Source organism: Babylonia areolata, chromosome 21, assembly GCF_041734735.1.
Source record: "Babylonia areolata isolate BAREFJ2019XMU chromosome 21, ASM4173473v1, whole genome shotgun sequence".
NCBI lineage: Eukaryota > Metazoa > Mollusca > Gastropoda > Neogastropoda > Buccinidae > Babylonia > Babylonia areolata.
Genome location: NC_134896.1, coordinates 612,501 through 633,831, shown reverse-complemented (window position 1 = coordinate 633,831; position 21,331 = coordinate 612,501). Strand labels below are relative to the sequence as shown.

Here is a 21,331-nt window from a genome sequence, read left to right as displayed (position 1 = left end):
GTTGTTGGTGTAAATAGGTAAGGGGGGTTTGGGGGTTGGTGGTGTAAATGGCATAGAGGTAACGCGTCCGCCTAGGAAGCGAGAGAATCTGAGCGCGCTGGTTCGATTCACGGCTCAGCCGCCGATATTTTCTCCCCCTCCACTAGACCTTGAGTGGTGGTCTGGACGCTTAGTCATTCGGATGAGACGAAAAACCGAGGTCCCGTGTGCTAGCATGCACTTAGCGCACGTAAAAGATCCCACGACAACAAAAGGGTTGTTCCTGGCAAAATTCTGTAGAAAAATCCACTTCGATAGGAAAAAAACAAATAAAACTGCACGCAGGAAAAAAGAAAAGAAAAAAGGGTGGCGCTGTAGTGTAGCGACGTGCTCTCCCCGGGGAGAGCAGCCCGAATTTCACACAGAGGAATCTGCTGTGATAAAAAGAGAAATACAAATAGGTGTGGGGGATTTGGGGATTGGTGGTGTAAATAGGTAAGGGGGATTTGGGGGTTGGTGGTGTAAATAGGTAAGGGGGATTTGGGGGTTGGTGGTGTAAATAGGTAAGGGGGATTTGGGGGTTGGTGGTGTAAATAGGTAAGGGGGATTTGGGGGTTGGTGGTGTAAATAGGTGTGGGGGATTTGGGGGTTGGTGGTGTAAATAGGTAAGGGGGATTTGGGGGTTGGTGGTGTAAATAGGTAAGGGGGATTTGGGGGTTGGAGGTGTAAATAGGTAAAGGGGATTTGGGGGTTGGTGGTGTAAATAGGTAAGGGGGATTTGGGGGTTGGTGGTGTAAATAGGTAAGGGGGATTTGGGGGTTGGTGGTGTAAATAGGTAAATGGGATTTGGAATTGGTGGTGTAAGTAGGTAAGGGGGATTTGGAATTGGTGGTGTAAATAGGTAAATGGGATTTGGAATTGGTGGTGTAAGTAGGTAAGGGGGATTTGGAATTGGTGGTGTAAGTAGGTAAGGGGGATTTGGAATTGGTGGTGTAAATAGGTAAGGGGGATTTGGAATTGGTGGTGTAAATAGGTAAATGGGATTTGGAATTGGTGGTGTAAGTAGGTAAGAGGGATTTGGAATTGGTGGTGTAAGTAGGTAAGGGGGATTTGGAATTGGTGGTGTAAATAGGTAAAGGGGATTTGGAATTGGTGGTGTAAGTAGGTAAGGGGGATTTGGAATTGGTGGTGTAAATAGGTAAGGGGGATTTGGAATTGGTGGTGTAAGTAGGTAAGGGGGATTTGGGGGCTGGTGGTGTAAATAGGTAAGGGGGATTTGGAATTGGTGGTGTAAATAGGTAAGGGGGATTTGGAATTGGTGGTGTAAATAGGTAGGGAGGATTTGGAATTGGTGGTGTAAATAGGTAAAGGGGATTTGGAATTGGTGGTGTAAGTAGGTAAGGGGGATTTGGAATTGGTGGTGTAAATAGGTAAGGGGGATTTGGGGGTTGGTGGTGTAAATAGGTAAAGGGGATTTGGAATTGGTGGTGTAAATAGGTGTGGGGGATTTGGGGGTTGGTGGTGTAAATAGGTAAGGGGGATTTGGAATTGGTGGTGTAAATAGGTAAGGGGGATTTGGAATTGGTGGTGTAAATAGGTAGGGAGGATTTGGAATTAGTGGTGTAAATAGGTAAGGGGGATTTGGAATTGGTGGTGTAAATAGGTAAGGGGGATTTGGAATTGGTGATGTAAATAGGTAGGGAGGATTTGGAATTAGTGGTGTAAATAGGTAAGGGGGATTTGGAATTGGTGGTGTAAATAGGTAAATGGGATTTGGAATTGGTGGTGTAAGTAGGTAAGGGGGATTTGGAATTGGTGGTGTAAGTAGGTAAGGGGGATTTGGAATTGGTGGTGTAAATAGGTAAGGGGGATTTGGAATTGGTGGTGTAAATAGGTAAGGGGGATTTGGAATTGGTGGTGTAAATAGGTAAGGGGGATTTGGAATTGGTGGTGTAAGTAGGTAAGGGGGATTTGGAATTGGTGGTGTAAATAGGTAAGGGGGATTTGGAATTGGTGGTGTAAATAGGTAGGGAGGATTTGGAATTAGTGGTGTAAATAGGTAAGGGGGATTTGGAATTGGTGGTGTAAATAGGTAAGGGGGATTTGGAATTGGTGGTATGATGAGGAATGGGATGTGGGAGTGGGCACTACCAAGTTGGTGGCTGTTCATGCAGCACACACATGTGTGATGATCGGTGATTACTTTATTATTATTGATTTAATGTGAGGTGTGCATGCCAGCACACCTGTGTGTCATGACTTGTGGTTGCTTTATCATTTGTTCCATTTAATGAGGAAAACATGTCAGCACACCTGTGTGTCATGACTTGTGGTTGCTTTATCATTTGTTCCCTTTAATGAGGTAAACATGCCAGCACACCTGTGTGTCATGACTTGTGGTTGCTTTATCATTTGTTCCATTTAATGAGGTAAACATGTCAGCACACCTGTGTGTCATGACTTGTGGTTGCTTTATCATTTGTTCCATTTAATGAGGTAAACATGTCAGCACACCTGTGTGTCATGACTTGTGGTTGCTTTATCATTTGTTCCATTTAATGAGGTAAACATGTCAGCACACCTGTGTGTCATGACTTGTGGTTGCTTTATCATTTGTTCCCTTTAATGAGGTAAAAATGCCAGCACACCTGTGTGTCATGACTTGTGGTTGCTTTATCATTTGTTCCCTTTAATGAGGTAAACATGCCAGCACACCTGTGTGTCATGACTTGTGGTTGCTTTGTTGTTGTTTTTTCCATTAGATGTGACTGTTTCATAATATCCATTAGATGTGACTGTTTCATAATATCCATTAGATGTGACTGTTTCATAATATCCATTAAATGTGACTGCTTTCATAATATCCATTAGATGTGACTGTTTCATTATAATCCATTTAATGTGATCTAGATCAGACACAAGAGGGAAAGTAAACTCTGTAAGTATTTGCTTGTGGGACAGTAAAATATAAAAACAGAGATCAAAGATTAAAGTCAATGACTCAAAAATGTTTTGAACAGGGTGTTTTGAAAGCATTGGGGTTTACTGTTTTTGAGCATTGCAGGAAAGATTTGTTCGGTTTAATATTTTGTTCACAAATGCGTGTAATACTACTGGTTAATTTGTTTTTAAAGCTTGAATTTTCCATCAGCACAAGAGGGAATCTATTTTTCTGTTTTTGTGGAAATGTTTTTCATTTTGCTAACTGTGAAATTGTATTTTCTCAAATTCATGTATTTTTCATCATATTTTATACAGGAGCTTGAAAATGCTTTCAACCGTAGATTTCTATAAAACTGGATTATTTAATCATTTGTTTGTTTGTTTGTGTGTGTGTGTGTGTGTGTGTGTGTGTGTGTGTGTGTGTGTGAGAGAGAGAGAGAGAGAGAGAGAGAGAGAGAGAGATAGGGCATGTTGCACATTTTGTCCAGTTGTTATATATGTATACAGAAAATCAAATAAATTAAAGGTCCCGTAATCCATGTCAGTGTTTGGTGGGTTATGGAAACAAGAACATACGCAGCATGCACACATCTACATTCTGGGGTAAAAGCGGTTACACACATAAAAACCCACTGGAACATACAATACATATAAAAAAACATACACTCAAAACCCACTGGAACAACAATACATATAAAAATGATGGACTGACATGTGTTGAACAGAGACTACACACACTGAGAGTCAGTACTGGTAATGATGAATTGACATGTCGTGTTGTACAGAGTCTGTTGATACACACTGTGACTCAGTATTGGTAATGATCGACATGTCATGTTGTACAGTCTGTTGATACACACTGTGACTCAGTATTGGTAATGATCGACATGTCGTGTTGTACAGAGTCTGTTGATACACACTGTGACTCAGTATTGGTAATGATCGACATGTCATGTTGTACAGTCTGTTGATACACACTGTGACTCAGTATTGGTAATGATCGACATGTCATGTTGTACAGTCTGTTGATACACACTGTGACTCAGTATTGGTAATGATCGACATGTCATGTTGTACAGTCTGTAGATACACACTGTGACTCAGTATTGGTAATGATCAATCGACATGTCATGTTGTACAGTCTGTAGATACACACTGTGACTCAGTATTGGTAATGATCGATCGACATGTCATGTTGTACAGTCTGTTGATACACACTGTGACTCAGTATTGGTAATGATTGATCGACATGTCATGTTGTACAGTCTGTTGATACACACTGTGACTCAGTATTGGTAATGATCGACATGTCATGTTGTACAGTCTGTTGATACACACTGTGACTCAGTATTGGTAATGATCGATCGACATGTCATGTTGTACAGTCTGTTGATACACACTGTGACTCAGTATTGGTAATGATCGACATGTCATGTTGTACAGTCTGTAGATACACACTGTGACTCAGTATTGGTAATGATCTACATGTCATGTTGTACAGTCTGTTGATACACACTGTGACTCAGTATTGGTAATGATCTACATGTCATGTTGTACAGTCTGTTGATACACACTGTGACTCAGTATTGGTAATGATCGACATGTCATGTTGTACAGTCTGTAGATACACACTGTGACTCAGTATTGGTAATGATCTACATGTCATGTTGTACAGTCTGTTGATACACACTGTGACTCAGTATTGGTAATGATCGATCAACATGTCATGTTGTACAGTCTGTTGATACACACTGTGACTCAGTATTGGTAATGATCGACATGTCATGTTGTACAGTCTGTAGATACACACTGTGACTCAGTATTGGTAATGATCTACATGTCATGTTGTACAGTCTGTTGATACACACTGTGACTCAGTATTGGTAATGATCGATCAACATGTCATGTTGTACAGTCTGTTGATACACACTGTGACTCAGTATTGGTAATGATCGACATGTCATGTTGTACAGTCTGTTGATACACACTGTGACTCAGTATTGGTAATGATCTACATGTCATGTTGTACAGTCTGTTGATACACACTGTGACTCAGTATTGGTAATGATCTACATGTCATGTTGTACAGTCTGTTGATACACACTGTGACTCAGTATTGGTAATGATCGATCGACATGTCATGTTGTACAGTCTGTTGATACACACTGTGACTCAGTATTGGTAATGATCTACATGTCATGTTGTACAGTCTGTAGATACACACTGTGACTCAGTATTGGTAATGATCGATCGACATGTCATGTTGTACAGTCTGTTGATACACACTGTGACTCAGTATTGGTAATGATCGACATGTCATGTTGTACAGTCTGTTGATACACACTGTGACTCAGTATTGGTAATGATCGATCGACATGTCATGTTGTACAGTCTGTTGATACACACTGTGACTCAGTATTGGTAATGATCAACATGTCATGTTGTACAGTCTGTTGATACACACTGTGACTCAGTATTGGTAATGATCGACATGTCATGTTGTACAGTCTGTTGATACACACTGTGACTCAGTATTGGTAATGATCGACATGTCATGTTGTACAGTCTGTAGATACACACTGTGACTCAGTATTGGTAATGATCGACATGTCATGTTGTACAGTCTGTAGATACACACTGTGACTCAGTATTGGTAATGATCGACATGTCATGTTGTACAGTCTGTAGATACACACTGTGACTCAGTATTGGTAATGATCGACATGTCATGTTGTACAGTCTGTAGATACACACTGTGACTCAGTATTGGTAATGATCGATCAACATGTCATGTTGTACAGTCTGTTGATACACACTGTGACTCAGTATTGGTAATGATCGACATGTCATGTTGTACAGTCTGTAGATACACACTGTGACTCAGTATTGGTAATGATCGACATGTCATGTTGTACAGTCTGTTGATACACACTGTGACTCAGTATTGGTAATGATCTACATGTCATGTTGTACAGTCTGTTGATACACACTGTGACTCAGTATTGGTAATGATCGACATGTCATGTTGTACAGTCTGTTGATACACACTGTGACTCAGTATTGGTAATGATCGACATGTCATGTTGTACAGTCTGTTGATACACACTGTGACTCAGTATTGGTAATGATCGACATGTCATGTTGTACAGTCTGTTGATACACACTGTGACTCAGTATTGGTAATGATCTACATGTCATGTTGTACAGTCTGTAGATACACACTGTGACTCAGTATTGGTAATGATCGACATGTCATGTTGTACAGTCTGTAGATACACACTGTGACTGAGTATTGGTAATGATCGATCGACATGTGTCTCAGTAAATTTGAAATCACAACCATCAGGAATATGTTCAGCTTCAATATGTTTAATTAACAACACAATGTGTTTATTATGAATGGGTAAAGGGAAACAACCAAATAGCCATGGTGCACATTGAAAGATCCACATCGTGTTCAGCAATACCAGTAATTCACATGGACAGATCCCTCAACACACATACACACATTTACACACACTCACTCACGTACACATTCTGCACTCACATAGTATGAAATGTATACACACACACACACACACACACACACACACACACACACTCAAGTTAACAATGTACTCACATAGTATGAAATGTACATGCACTGGCACTCATACACATACTTTGTGGACAATACACTCACATAGTGTGAAATGTAAATACACTGGCACACATACACACACTCCTATTAACACACACAGTATGAAATGTACAAACACTGGCACACACACACACACACTTCTATTAACACACATCGTATAAAATGTACATACACTGACACACATAGTATGGAAAGTACACACACTGGCACGCATACACACACTCCTATTAACTCACATAGTATGAAATGTACATACATTGGCACACATACACACACTCCTATTAACTCACATAGTATGAAATGTACATACATTGGCACACATACACACACTCCTATTAACTCACATAGTATGAAATGTACATACATTGGCACACATACACACACTCCTATTAACTCACATAGTATGAAATGTACACACACTCCTATTAACTCACATAGTATGAAATGTACATACATTGGCACACATACACTCTATGAACAATCACTATCACTCACATCACACGTACCTGGCACACACAGATTGAATCACGGCAAGAACATTTAGTAAACACATGTATAAGCATTGGAAAGCAATCGAGAACATTCATTAAATACATGTATAAGCACTGGGAAAATTATCACAGCCCAGTATGAAACTGTTGGTTATACCCTCTTGTTAACATCTACCTGGCTTTACCCACTAAAAGTCGTGGTGATCTGATTCCCACCATGGCACAGTCACCACCTGTCTGCCTCCTGCAGTGAATCTCTACCTGTCTAACCACTGAAAGTTGTGGTGACGTAATACCCATCATGACAAACACAGTCACCACCTGTCTGCCTCCTGCAGTGAATCTCTACCTGTCTAACCACTGAAAGTTGTGGTGACGTAATACCCATCATGACAAACACAGTCACCACCTGTCTGCCTCCTGCAGTGAATCTCTACCTGTCTAACCACTGAAAGTTGTGGTGACGTAATACCCATCATGACAAACACAGTCACCAGACTGTCTGCCTCCTGCAGTGAATCTCTACCTGTCTAACCACTGAAAGTTGTGGTGACGTAATACCCATCATGACAAACACAGTCACCACCTGTCTGCCTCCTGCAGTGAATCTCTACCTGTCTAACCACTGAAAGTTGTGGTGACGTAATACCCATCATAACAAACATAGTCACCACCTTGCTGCTTTCAGGGCTCAAGGACAACTTAGCCTTCTGAGGTTGTATTCAAGAGACCATCGTATGTGTGGGTATAAGTGCAGGTAATTCTGCATGAGGCAAGGACAGTTTATCATTATTATTATTATTATATTTATATAGCACTGAATCTTGTGCAGAGACAAATCAAAGCACTTTCACACCAGTCATTCAAACGCATGCATAACTCTAAAACTGGAAAAAACTGAAGACAAGGAAGAGGCAGGCAAGGGAGGCTATTTTGGGAAGAGGTGGGTTTTAAGACCAGACTTGAAAGAGCTGAGTGTGGAGACCTGTTGAAGCGAAAGAGGAAGTTCATTCCAATTGCAAAGTCCAGAGATAGAGAAAAAGAATGGCAGCCAACAGTCCCCCCCTAAATCCCCCCCCCTCCCTCATGCAGAGACGTTTGCTGTGGATGTCCCTGTATCTCCCCTCCTTGACCCCCTCAACCCCCCCCCCCCTCCCAACATCATGCAGAGACCAGTTTGCTGTGGATGTCCCTGTATCTCCCCCATAACCCCCCCACACACACACATGTCATGTGGAGACCAACTTGATGTGGCTGTTTATCCCCCCTCTTACTCACACCCACCACCTTGTATCTACCCCTAAACACCCACCACCTTGTATCCCCCCTCTAAACACCCACCACCTTGTATCTCCCCCCTAAACACCCACCACCTTGTATCTCCCCCCTAAACACCCACCACCTTGTATCCCCCCCCTAAACACCCACCACCTTGTATCCCCCCCCTAAACACCCACCACCTTGTATCTCCCCCCTAAACACCCACCACCTTGTATCTCCCCCCTAAACACCCACCACCTTGTATCCCCCCTCTAAACACCCACCACCTTGTATCCCCCCCCTAAACACCCACCACCTTGTATCCCCCCTCTAAACACCCACCACCTTGTATCCCCCCCCTAAACACCCACCACCTTGTATCCCCCCCCTAAACACCCACCACCTTGTATCCCCCCCCTAAACACCCACCACCTTGTATCCCCCCTAAACACCCACCACCTTGTATCCCCCCCTAAACACCCACCACCTTGTATCTCCCCCCTAAACACCCACCACCTTGTATCCCCCCTCTAAACACCCACCACCTTGTATCCCCCCCCTAAACACCCACCACCTTGTATCTCCCCCCTAAACACCCACCACCTTGTATCCCCCCCTCTAAACACCCACCACCTTGTATCCCCCCCCTAAACACCCACCACCTTGTATCCCCCCTCTAACCACCCATCATGCAGAGACCAGTTTGCTGTGAATGTCTTTGTATCTCCCCCCTAAACACCCATCATGCAGAGACCAGTGTGCTGTGAATGTCCTTGTATCTCCCCCCCTAACCACCACCCATCATGCAGAGACCAGTTTGCTGTGAATGTCTTTGTATCTCCCCCCCTAACCACCCATCATGCAGAGACCAGTGTGCTGTGAATGTCCTTGTATCTCCCCCCCTAACCACCACCCATCATGCAGAGACCAGTTTGCTGTGAATGTCCTTGTATCTCCCCCCCTAACCACCACCCATCATGCAGAGACCAGTTTGCTGTGAATGTCCTTGTATCTCCCCCCCTAACCACCACCCATCATGCAGAGACCAGTTTGCTGTGAATGTCCTTGTATCTCCCCCCCTAACCACCACCCATCATGCAGAGACCAGTTTGCTGTGAATGTCCTTGTATCTCCCCCTAACCACCCATCATGCAGAGACCAGTTTGCTGTGAATGTCCTTGTATCTCCCCCCCTAACCACCCATCATGCAGAGACCAGTTTGCTGTGAATGTCCTTGTATCTCCCCCCCTAACCACCCATCATGCAGAGACCAGTTTGCTGTGAATGTCCTTGTATCTCCCCCCTAACCACCCATCATGCAGAGACCAGTTTGCTGTGAATGTCCTTGTATCTGTCCAGTTCGGCCACGGAGACGGAGGGCACCAGGGAGAGCAGGGCATGACTGAAGTCCTCATGTCCCACTGCCACGCTGGTCTGGTCCACGTCTTGTCCTGTCCCACACATCACACACACATATACACATCACACACATCAAATATCACACACATACATATACACATCACACACATCAAATATCACACACATACATATACACATCACACACATCAAATATCACACACATACATATACACATCACACATCATACACATACATATACACATCACACATCACACACATATACACATCACACACATACATATACACATCACATATCACACACATACATATACACATATCACACACATATACACATCACATATCACACACATACATATACACATATCACACACATACCTATATACATCACACACATACCTATACACATCACATCACACACATACATATACACATATCACACACATACATATACACATCACATATCACACACACATACATATACACATATCACACACATACATATATACATCACACACATACCTATACACATCACATCACACACATACATATACACATATCACACACATACATATACACATCACATATCACACACACATACATATACACATCACATATCACACACATACATAAACACATCACATATCAAACACATACACACACATACATATACACATCACATATCACACACACATACATATACACATCACATAACACACACACACGCATACATATGCACATCACACACACACACACACACATATACACATCACATATCACACACACACATATACACATCACATATCACACACACACATATACGCATCACATATCACACACACAAACACACACATACATATCACATATCACACACACACATTCACACACACATACATACACACACACACATATATACACACACACACATGTACACACGTGTGCATGCACGCACACACACATACTCACACACACACACACACACAGAGATATATATATATATATATATATATATATATATATATATATATATCTATCTATATCTATCTATCTATCTATATCTATATATATATATATATATATATATATCTATCTATCTATATCTATCTATATCTATATCTATATATATATATATATATATATATACATATCACATATTACACACACACATCACATATCATCCACACATCACATATCACACACATGCACACGCATTCACACACACATCCGCACACACACATACATACACACGCATATATACACATACGCACAAGCATGAACACATACATGCACACACACACTCACACATATACACATATTACACACATACACACCACACACATTGTCCCTCCACACACACACACAAGAAAATAAACATTACATGCAAGAGAAAAAGAAAAAAAGCAGAAAACCCCCCCAAATATTTTGCCCCCCTCCCTCCTAACCCCCCTAACCCCCACTCCCCCTTCCAAAATATGTACTAATTGTCAACATCAGAGACATGTTCTAGCATGATGTGCATGAATAGGACTATACTTGTGCCTCTTTTCCCCCACCATTTTTATCCAGGTCCTATGGGATCAACATTGACAGATGTACAGAGTTGGAGTCATGATACGGCCCTGACAGGTCGGCCCTGACAGGTCGGTGAGGCTGATAGCAGCACAGGTAAAGGAACACAGTGTGAAGGACTGCTGTTATTCCATTCTGTGAGGCGCCACCTCTGTGGATAGCAGCACACAGTGTGAAGGACTGCTGTTATTCCATTCTGTGAGGCGCCACCTCTGTGGATAGCAGCACACAGTGTGAAGGACTGCTGTTATTCCATTCTGTGAGGCGCCACCTCTGTGGATAGCAGCACAGGTAAAGGAACACAGTGTGAAGGACTGCTGTTATTCCATTCTGTGAGGCACCACCTCTGTGGATAGCAGCACAGGTAAAGGAACACAGTGTGAAGGACTGCTGTTATTCCATTCTGTGAGGTGCCACCTCTGTGGATAGCAGCACAGATAAAGGAACACAGTGTGAAGGACTGCTGTTATTCCATTCTGTGAGGCGCCACCTCTGTGGATAGCAGCACACAGTGTGAAGGACTGCTGTTATTCCATTCTGTGAGGTGCCACCTCTGTGGATAGCAGCACAGGGAACACAGTGTGAAGGACTGCTGTTATTCTGTGAGGCGCCACCTCTGTGGATAGTAGCACAGATAAAGGAACACAGTGTGAAGGACTGCTGTTATTCTGTGAGGCGCCACCTCTGTGGATAGCAGCACAGATAAAGGAACACAGTGTGAAGGACTGCTGTTATTCCATTCTGTGAGGCGCCACCTCTGTGGATAGCAGCACACAGTGTGAAGGACTGCTGTTATTCCATTCTGTGAGGCGCCACCTCTGTGACACAGACCTGTACACAGTGTACTGGTTTGTGAACAGACACTGTACAAGGCCAGCACTGACAGTCACACTCTGTACAACACCATCACACATTGCACAACACTGACTGTCCCACACTGCACAACACTGTCACACACTGTACAACACTGGCAGTCACACTCTGCACAACACTGTCACACACTGCACAACACTGACTGTCACACACTGCACGACACTGACTGTCACACACTGCACGACACTGTCACACATTGCACAACACTGGCAGTCACACTCTGCACAACACTGTCACACACCGCACAACACTAACTGTCACACACTGCACAACACTGACTGTCACACACTGCACGACACTAACTGTCACGCACTGCACAACACTGTCACACATTGCACAACACCGACTGTCACACACTGCACGACACTAACTGTCACGCACTGCACAACACTGTCACACATTGCACAACACTGACTGTCACACACTGCACAACACTAACTGTCACACACTGCACAACACTGTCACTCACCGCACAACACTAACTGTCACACACTGCACAACACTGTCACACATTGCACAACACCGACTGTCACACACTGCACAACACTGTCACACATTGCACAACACCGACTGTCACACACTGCACAACACTGTCACACATTGCACAACACCGACTGTCACGCACTGCACAACACTGTCACACATTGCACAACACTGACTGTCACACACTGCACAACACTGTCACACATAGCACAACACTGACTGTCACACACTGTACAACACTGACTGTCATACAATGCTTGCTGTCACACTCTGCACAACACTGTCACACACTGCACAACACTGACTGTCACACACTGTACAACACTGACTGTCATACAATGCTTGCTGTCACACTCTGCACAACACTGTCACACACTGCACAACACTGACAGTCACACTCTGCACAACACTGTCACACACTGCACAACACTGACAGTCACACTCTGCACAACACTGTCACACACTGTACAACACTGACTGTCACACTCTGCACAACACTGTCACACACTGCACAACACTGACTGTCACACAACACTGACAGTCACACTTTGCACAACACTGGCACACACTGCACAACACTGACTGTCACACACTGTACAACACTGACTGTCACACACTGTACAACACTGACTGTCACACAACGCTGACTGTCACACACTGTACAACACTGTCACACTGACTATCACACAACACTGACTGTCACACACTGTATAACACTGTCACTGTACAACACTGTCACACACTGTACAACACTGTCACACACTGTACAACACTGACTGTCACACACTGTACAACACTGTTACACACTGTACAACACTGACTGTCACACACTGTACAAGACTGTCACACACTGTACAACACTGTCACACACTGTACAACACTGACTGTCACACACTGTACAACACTGTCACACACTGTACAACACTGACTGTCACACACTGTACAACACTGTCACACACTGTCACACACTGTACAACACTGTCACACACTGTACAACACTGACTGTCACACACTGTACAACACTGTCACACACTGTACAACACTGTCACACACTGTACAACACTGTCACACACTGTACAACACTGTCACACACTGTACAACACTGACTGTCACACACTGTACAACACTGTCACACACTGTACAACACTGTCACACACTGTACAACACTGTCACACACTGTACAACACTGACTGTCACACACTGTACAAGACCAAGAGAGACGGACCTGCCTCCAGCAGGGCAATCTTGCTGCGGACAGCATTCAGCATGGCGTCAGCGCACAGAGCGTAGAAGTCGGCCCCTGTCATGTTGAGGGGGCACTTCTCCACAACCTGCCCCAGGTCCAGGCCTGGGGACAGCTGGAACCTGTGTACACACCACAATCATCTGTGTTATATACACACACCGCACAGTCATCTGTGTTATATACACACACCGCACAGTCATCTGTGTTGTCTGTACAAACCACAGTCATCTGTACACACAACAGTCATCTGTACCCTCCACAGTCATCTGTACACACAACACCACAGTCATCTGTGTTACATACACACACACACCGCACAGTCATCTGTGTTACATACACACACACACCGCACAGTCATCTGTGTTACATACACACACACACCGCACAGTCATCTGTGTTACACACACACACACACCGCACAGTCATCTGTACCCTCCACAGTCATCTGCGTTACACACACACACACACCGCACAGTCATCTGTACCCTCCACAGTCATCTGCGTTACACACACACACACACCGCACAGTCATCTGTACACACCACAGTCATCTGTACCCTCCACAGTCATCTGCGTTACACACACACACACACTGCACAGTCATCTGTGTTGTCTGTACACACCACAGTCATCTGTACACTCCACAGCCATCTGCACACACCACAGTCATCTGTACACACCACAGTCATCTGTACACTCCACAGCCATCTGTACACACCACAGTCATCTGTGTTACATACACACACACACACCGCACAGTCATCTTTGTCACTGTACACATCAAAGTCATCTGTATTATCTGTTTACACCACAGTGATCTGTGCCATGTGTACACACCACAGACTCATCTGTGTCATCTGTATACACCACTATAACCATCACACCCCACCTATCCTTTCTGTGTATAGCCCTCTATAACCATCACATCCCACCTATCCTTTCTGTGTACCACCTATCCTTTCTGTGTATAGCCCTCTATAACCATCACACCCACCTATCCTTTCTGTGTACAGCCCTCTATAACCATCACACCCACCTATCCTTTCTGTGTATAGCCCTCTATAACCATCACACCCACCTATCCTTTCTGTGTATACCCCTCTATAACCATCACACCCCACCTATCCTTTCTGTGTATAGCCCTCTATAACCATCACACCCCACCTATCCTTTCTGTGTGTAGCCCTCTATAACCATCACACCCCACCTATCCTTTCTGTGTATAGCCCTCTATAACCATCACACCCACCTATCCTTTCTGTGTATCACCTATCCTTTCTGTGTACAGCCCTCTATAACCATCACACCCACCTATCCTTTCTGTGTGTAGCCCTCTATAACCATCACACCCCACCTATCCTTTCTGTGTATAGCCCTCTATAACCATCACACCCACCTATCCTTTCTGTGTATAGCCCTCTATAACCATCACACCCCACCTATCCTTTCTGTGTATCACCTATCCTTTCTGTGTATAGCCCTCTATAACCATCACACCCACCTATCCTTTCTGTGTATAGCCCTCTATAACCATCACACCCCACCTATCCTTTCTGTGTATCACCTATCCTTTCTGTGTATAGCCCTCTATAACCATCACACCCACCTATCCTTTCTGTGTACAGCCCTCTATAACCATCACACCCACCTATCCTTTCTGTGTATAGCCCTCTATAACCATCACACACCACCTATCCTTTCTGTGTACAGCCCTCTATAACCATCACACCCCACTTATCCTTTCTGTGTATAGCCCTCTATAACCATCACACACCACCTATCCTTTCTGTGTATCACCTATCCTTTCTGTGTATAGCCCTCTATAACCATCACACCCACCTATCCTTTCTGTGTATAGCCCTCTATAACCATCACACACCACCTATCCTTTCTGTGTATAGCCCTCTATAACCATCACACCCCACCTATCCTTTCTGTGTATAGCCCTCTATAACCATCACACCCCACCTATCCTTTCTGTGTATCACCTATCCTTTCTGTGTATAGCCCTCTATAACCATCACACCCCACCTATCCTTTCTGTGTATAGCCCTCTATAACCATCACACCCCACCTATCCTTTCTGTGTATCACCTATCCTTTCTGTGTACAGCCCTCTATAACCATCACACCCACCTATCCTTTCTGTGTATCACCTATCCTTTCTGTGTATAGCCCTCTATAACCATCACACCCCACCTATCCTTTCTGTGTACAGCCCTCTATAACCATCACACCCACCTATCCTTTCTGTGTATAGCCCTCTATAACCATCACACCCACCTATCCTTTCTGTGTATAGCCCTCTATAACCATCACACCCACCTATCCTTTCTGTGTACAGCCCTCTATAACCATCACACCCCACCTATCCTTTCTGTGTACAGCCCTCTATAACCATCACACCCCACCTATCCTTTCTGTGTATAGCCCTCTATAACCATCACACCCCACCTATCCTTTCTGTGTATAGCCCTCTATAACCATCACACCCCACCTATCCTTTCTGTGTATAGCCCTCTATAACCATCACACCCACCTATCCTTTCTGTGTACAGCCCTCTATAACCATCACACCCACCTATCCTTTCTGTGTATCACCTATCCTTTCTGTGTATAGCCCTCTATAACCATCACACCCCACCTATCCTTTCTGTGTATAGCCCTCTATAACCATCACACCCCACCTATCCTTTCTGTGTATAGCCCTCTATAACCATCACACCCACCTATCCTTTCTGTGTATCACCTATCCTTTCTGTGTACAGCCCTCTATAACCATCACACCCACCTATCCTTTCTGTGTACAGCCCTCTATAACCATCACACCCACCTATCCTTTCTGTGTACAGCCCTCTATAACCATCACACCCACCTATCCTTTCTGTGTATCACCTATCCTTTCTGTGTATAGCCCTCTATAACCATCACACCCCACCTATGCTTTCTGTGTATAGCCCTCTATAACCATCACACCCACCTATCCTTTCTGTGTATAGCCCTCTATAACCATCACACCCACCTATCCTTTCTGTGTATAGCCCTCTATAACCATCACACCCACCTATCCTTTCTGTGTATAGCCCTCTATAACCATCACACCCCACCTGGCACACACAAAGGTTCAAAGAAATCTCACCCTTTTGCACCCTTTGGGATGTGCAGGATACAGTTACAATACAAACTCATTGATTCACAATTTCCGTCCAAAAACATCACCCAAACAAGCAAATCACACACACACACACACACAGACAGACAGACACACACACACACACACACACATGCGCAACAACTAAAACTTTTAACATATTGTCAAGTATATTTTGGATGTAACTTAAAGTTACACAGTTACACATCCTTTCCAAGTTTTATGTATTTACTTGAAGTCAGTTGTGTTTTCTACCCAGCATGAAATAAACTGAACATTGACATATGTGACTGATATTTGTGTGGTATACACACACACACACACACACACACACACACACACACACAAGACACATATAATATCGCCCAAGGTGAAAAGATGTTGAAGTGAGGAGAGAACACAGGACCCACTTTCTGGTGAGAGCGTTGAGGATGTTGAGCTGGGCCCGGCGGTCACTGGCCACACCCAGGTACAGCAGCTTGTCAAACCTGCAACCAGATCAAGCTGATCATACAACAGTGACAGTGTCAGTGATGACAGTGACAGTGATGAGAATGACAGTAACAACGACACAGATGAAAGTGATGATGACAATGATGAAAGTGACAATGACAGTGATGATGTCACTTATTACAGTGGTGACAGTAACAATGACATGACAGTAACAATGACAGTGTCATGACAGTGGCATGACCATAGCAGTGACATGACAGTAACAATGGCAGTGTCAGTGATACCAGTAATAGTGTGGACAGTGACAATGACAGTGATGATGACAGTGATGAGTGTGACGATGACTGATAGGAGTGACAATGACAGTAATGACAAAGACAGTTATGACAGTGATAATTAGAGTGACAGTGTAGACAGAGACGATGACAGTGCTGACTGTCAATGACAGTAACAATGACACCGATGACATTAATGACTGTGACAATAACAGTGACAATTAGAGTGACAGTGTAGACAGAGACGATGACAGTGCTGACTGTCAATGACAGTAACAATGACACTGATGACATTAATGACTGTGACAATGACAGTGATGATTCTGATAATGACAGTAATGACAATGACAGTGACAGTGACAGTGCTGACCTGCCAGGTCGGAGCAGTGCTGGGTCGAGGAGGTCCGGGCGGTTGGTGGCCCCGATGATGAAGACGTCATAGGACTTGTGGAGGCCGTCCAGCTCTGCCAGCAGCTGGGACACCACCCTGCCACACACATCACACATACCTTACATACCTTACATATCTTACATACCACCCTGCCACACACATCACACATACCTTACATATCTTATATACCTTACATATCTTACATACCTTACACACCACCCTGCCACACACATCACACATACCTTACATATCTTACATACCTTACATATCTTACATACCTTACACACCACCCTGCCACACACATCACACATACCTTACATACCTTACATATCTTACACACCACCCTGCCACACACATCACACATACCTTACATACCTTACATATCTTACATACCTTACACACCACCCTGCCACACACATCACACATACCTTACATATCTTACATACCTTACATACCACCCTGCCACACACATCACACATACCTTACATATCTTACATACCTTACACACCACCCTGCCACACACATCACACATACCTTACATACCTTACATATCTTACACACCACCCTGCCACACACATCACACATACCTTACATATCTTACATACCTTACATACCACCCTGCCACACACATCACACACACCTTACATATCTTACATACCTTACACACCACCCTGCCACACACATCACACATACCTTACATATCTTACATACCTTACATACCACCCTGCCACACACATCACACATACCTTACATATCTTACACACCACCCTGCCACACACATCACACATACCTTACATACCTTACACACCACCCTGCCACACACATCACACATACCTTACATATCTGACATACCTTACACACCACCCTGCCACACACATCACACATACCTTACATATCTTACATACCTTACACACCACCCTGCCACACACACCTTACATATCTTACACACCACCCTGCCACACACATCACACATACCTTACATACCTTACATATCTTACATACCTTACACACCACCCCTGCCACACACATCACACATACCTTACATACCTTACACACCACCCTGCCACACACATCACACATACCTTACATACCTTACATATCTTACATATCTTACACACCACCCTGCCACACACATCACACATACCTTACATATCTTACATACCTTACACACCACCCTGCCAAACACATCACACATACCTTACATACCTTACACACCACCCTGCCACACACATCACACATACCTTACATACCTTACATATCTGACATACCTTACACACCACCCTGCCACACACATCACACATACCTTACATATCTTACATACCTTACACACCACCCTGCCACACACACCTTACATATCTTACACACCACCCTGCCACACACATCACACATACCTTACATACCTTACATATCTTATATACCACCCTGCCACACACATCACACACACCTTACATATCTTACATACCTTACACACCACCCTGCCACACACATCACACATACCTTACATATCTTACATACCTTACATACCACCCTGCCACACACATCACACACACCTTACATATCTTACATACCTTACACACCACCCTGCCACACACATCACACATACCTTACATATCTTACATACCTTACATACCACCCTGCCACACACATCACACATACCTTACATACCTTACATATCTTACACACCACCCTGCCACACACATCACACATACCTTACATACCTTACACACCACCCTGCCACACACATCACACATACCTTACATACCTTACATATCTGACATACCTTACACACCACCCTGCCACACACATCACACATACCTTACATATCTTACATACCTTACACACCACCCTGCCACACACACCTTACATATCTTACACACCACCCTGCCACACACATCACACATACCTTACATACCTTACATATCTTACATACCTTACACACCACCCTGCCACACACATCACACATACCTTACATACCTTACACACCACCCTGCCACACACATCACACATACCTTACATACCTTACATATCTTACATATCTTACACACCACCCTGCCACACACATCACACATACCTTACATATCTTACATACCTTACACACCACCCTGCCAAACACATCACACATACCTTACATACCTTACACACCACCCTGCCACACACATCACACATACCTTACATACCTTACATATCTGACATACCTTACACACCACCCTGCCACACACATCACACATACCTTACATATCTTACATACCTTACACACCACCCTGCCACACACACCTTACATATCTTACACACCACCCTGCCACACACATCACACATACCTTACATACCTTACATATCTTACATACCTTACACACCACCCTGCCACACACATCACACATACCTTACATACCTTACACACCACCCTGCCACACACATCACACATACCTTACATACCTTACATATCTTACATATCTTACACACCACCCTGCCACACACATCACACATACCTTACATACCTTACATATCTTACATACCTTACACACCACCCTGCCAAACACATCACACATACCTTACATACCTTACACACCACCCTGCCACACACATCACACATACCTTACATACCTTACATATCTTACATATCTTACACACCACCCTGCCACACACATCACACATACCTTACATACCTTACATATCTTACATACCTTACACACCACCCTGCCACACACATCACACATACCTTACATACCTTACATATCTTACATACCTTACATATCTTACATATCTTACACACCACCCTGCCACACACATCACACATACCTTACATACGTTACACACCACCCTGCCACACACATCACACATACCTTACATATCTTACATACCTTACACACCACCCTGCCACACACATCACACATACCTTACATATCTTATATACCTTACATATCACTGCCACACACATCACACATACCTTACATACCACTGCCATACACATCACACATACCTTACATACCACCCTGCCACACACATCACACATACCTTACATACCTTACATACCACTGCCATACACATCACACATACCTTACATACCACTCTGCCACACACATCACACATACCTTACATACCACTGCCACACACATCACACATACCTTACATACCACTGCCACACACATCACACATACCTTACATACCTTACATACCACTGCCATACACATCACACATACCTT

At 43.8% G+C, this 21,331-nt stretch overlaps 1 protein-coding gene across 1 annotated transcript in view; it reads right to left on the bottom strand.

Annotated features, from left to right (window-relative positions):
* Positions 1 to 9,020: 9,020 nt before the first annotated feature.
* The window catches only part of LOC143295912 (peroxisomal ATPase PEX6-like), a 46,010-nt gene continuing 33,699 nt past the window's right edge, over positions 9,021 to 21,331 (bottom strand). Inside the window, exons 17-20 of the mRNA XM_076607598.1 lie at positions 18,111 to 18,227; positions 17,423 to 17,500; positions 13,841 to 13,980; positions 9,021 to 9,764 (exon numbers count right to left, since the gene is read on the bottom strand). Of these exons, the coding sequence (XP_076463713.1) occupies positions 9,628 to 9,764; positions 13,841 to 13,980; positions 17,423 to 17,500; positions 18,111 to 18,227 (472 nt within the window). The 3' untranslated portion in view covers positions 9,021 to 9,627. The remainder of the gene's footprint in view (positions 9,765 to 13,840; positions 13,981 to 17,422; positions 17,501 to 18,110; positions 18,228 to 21,331) is intronic.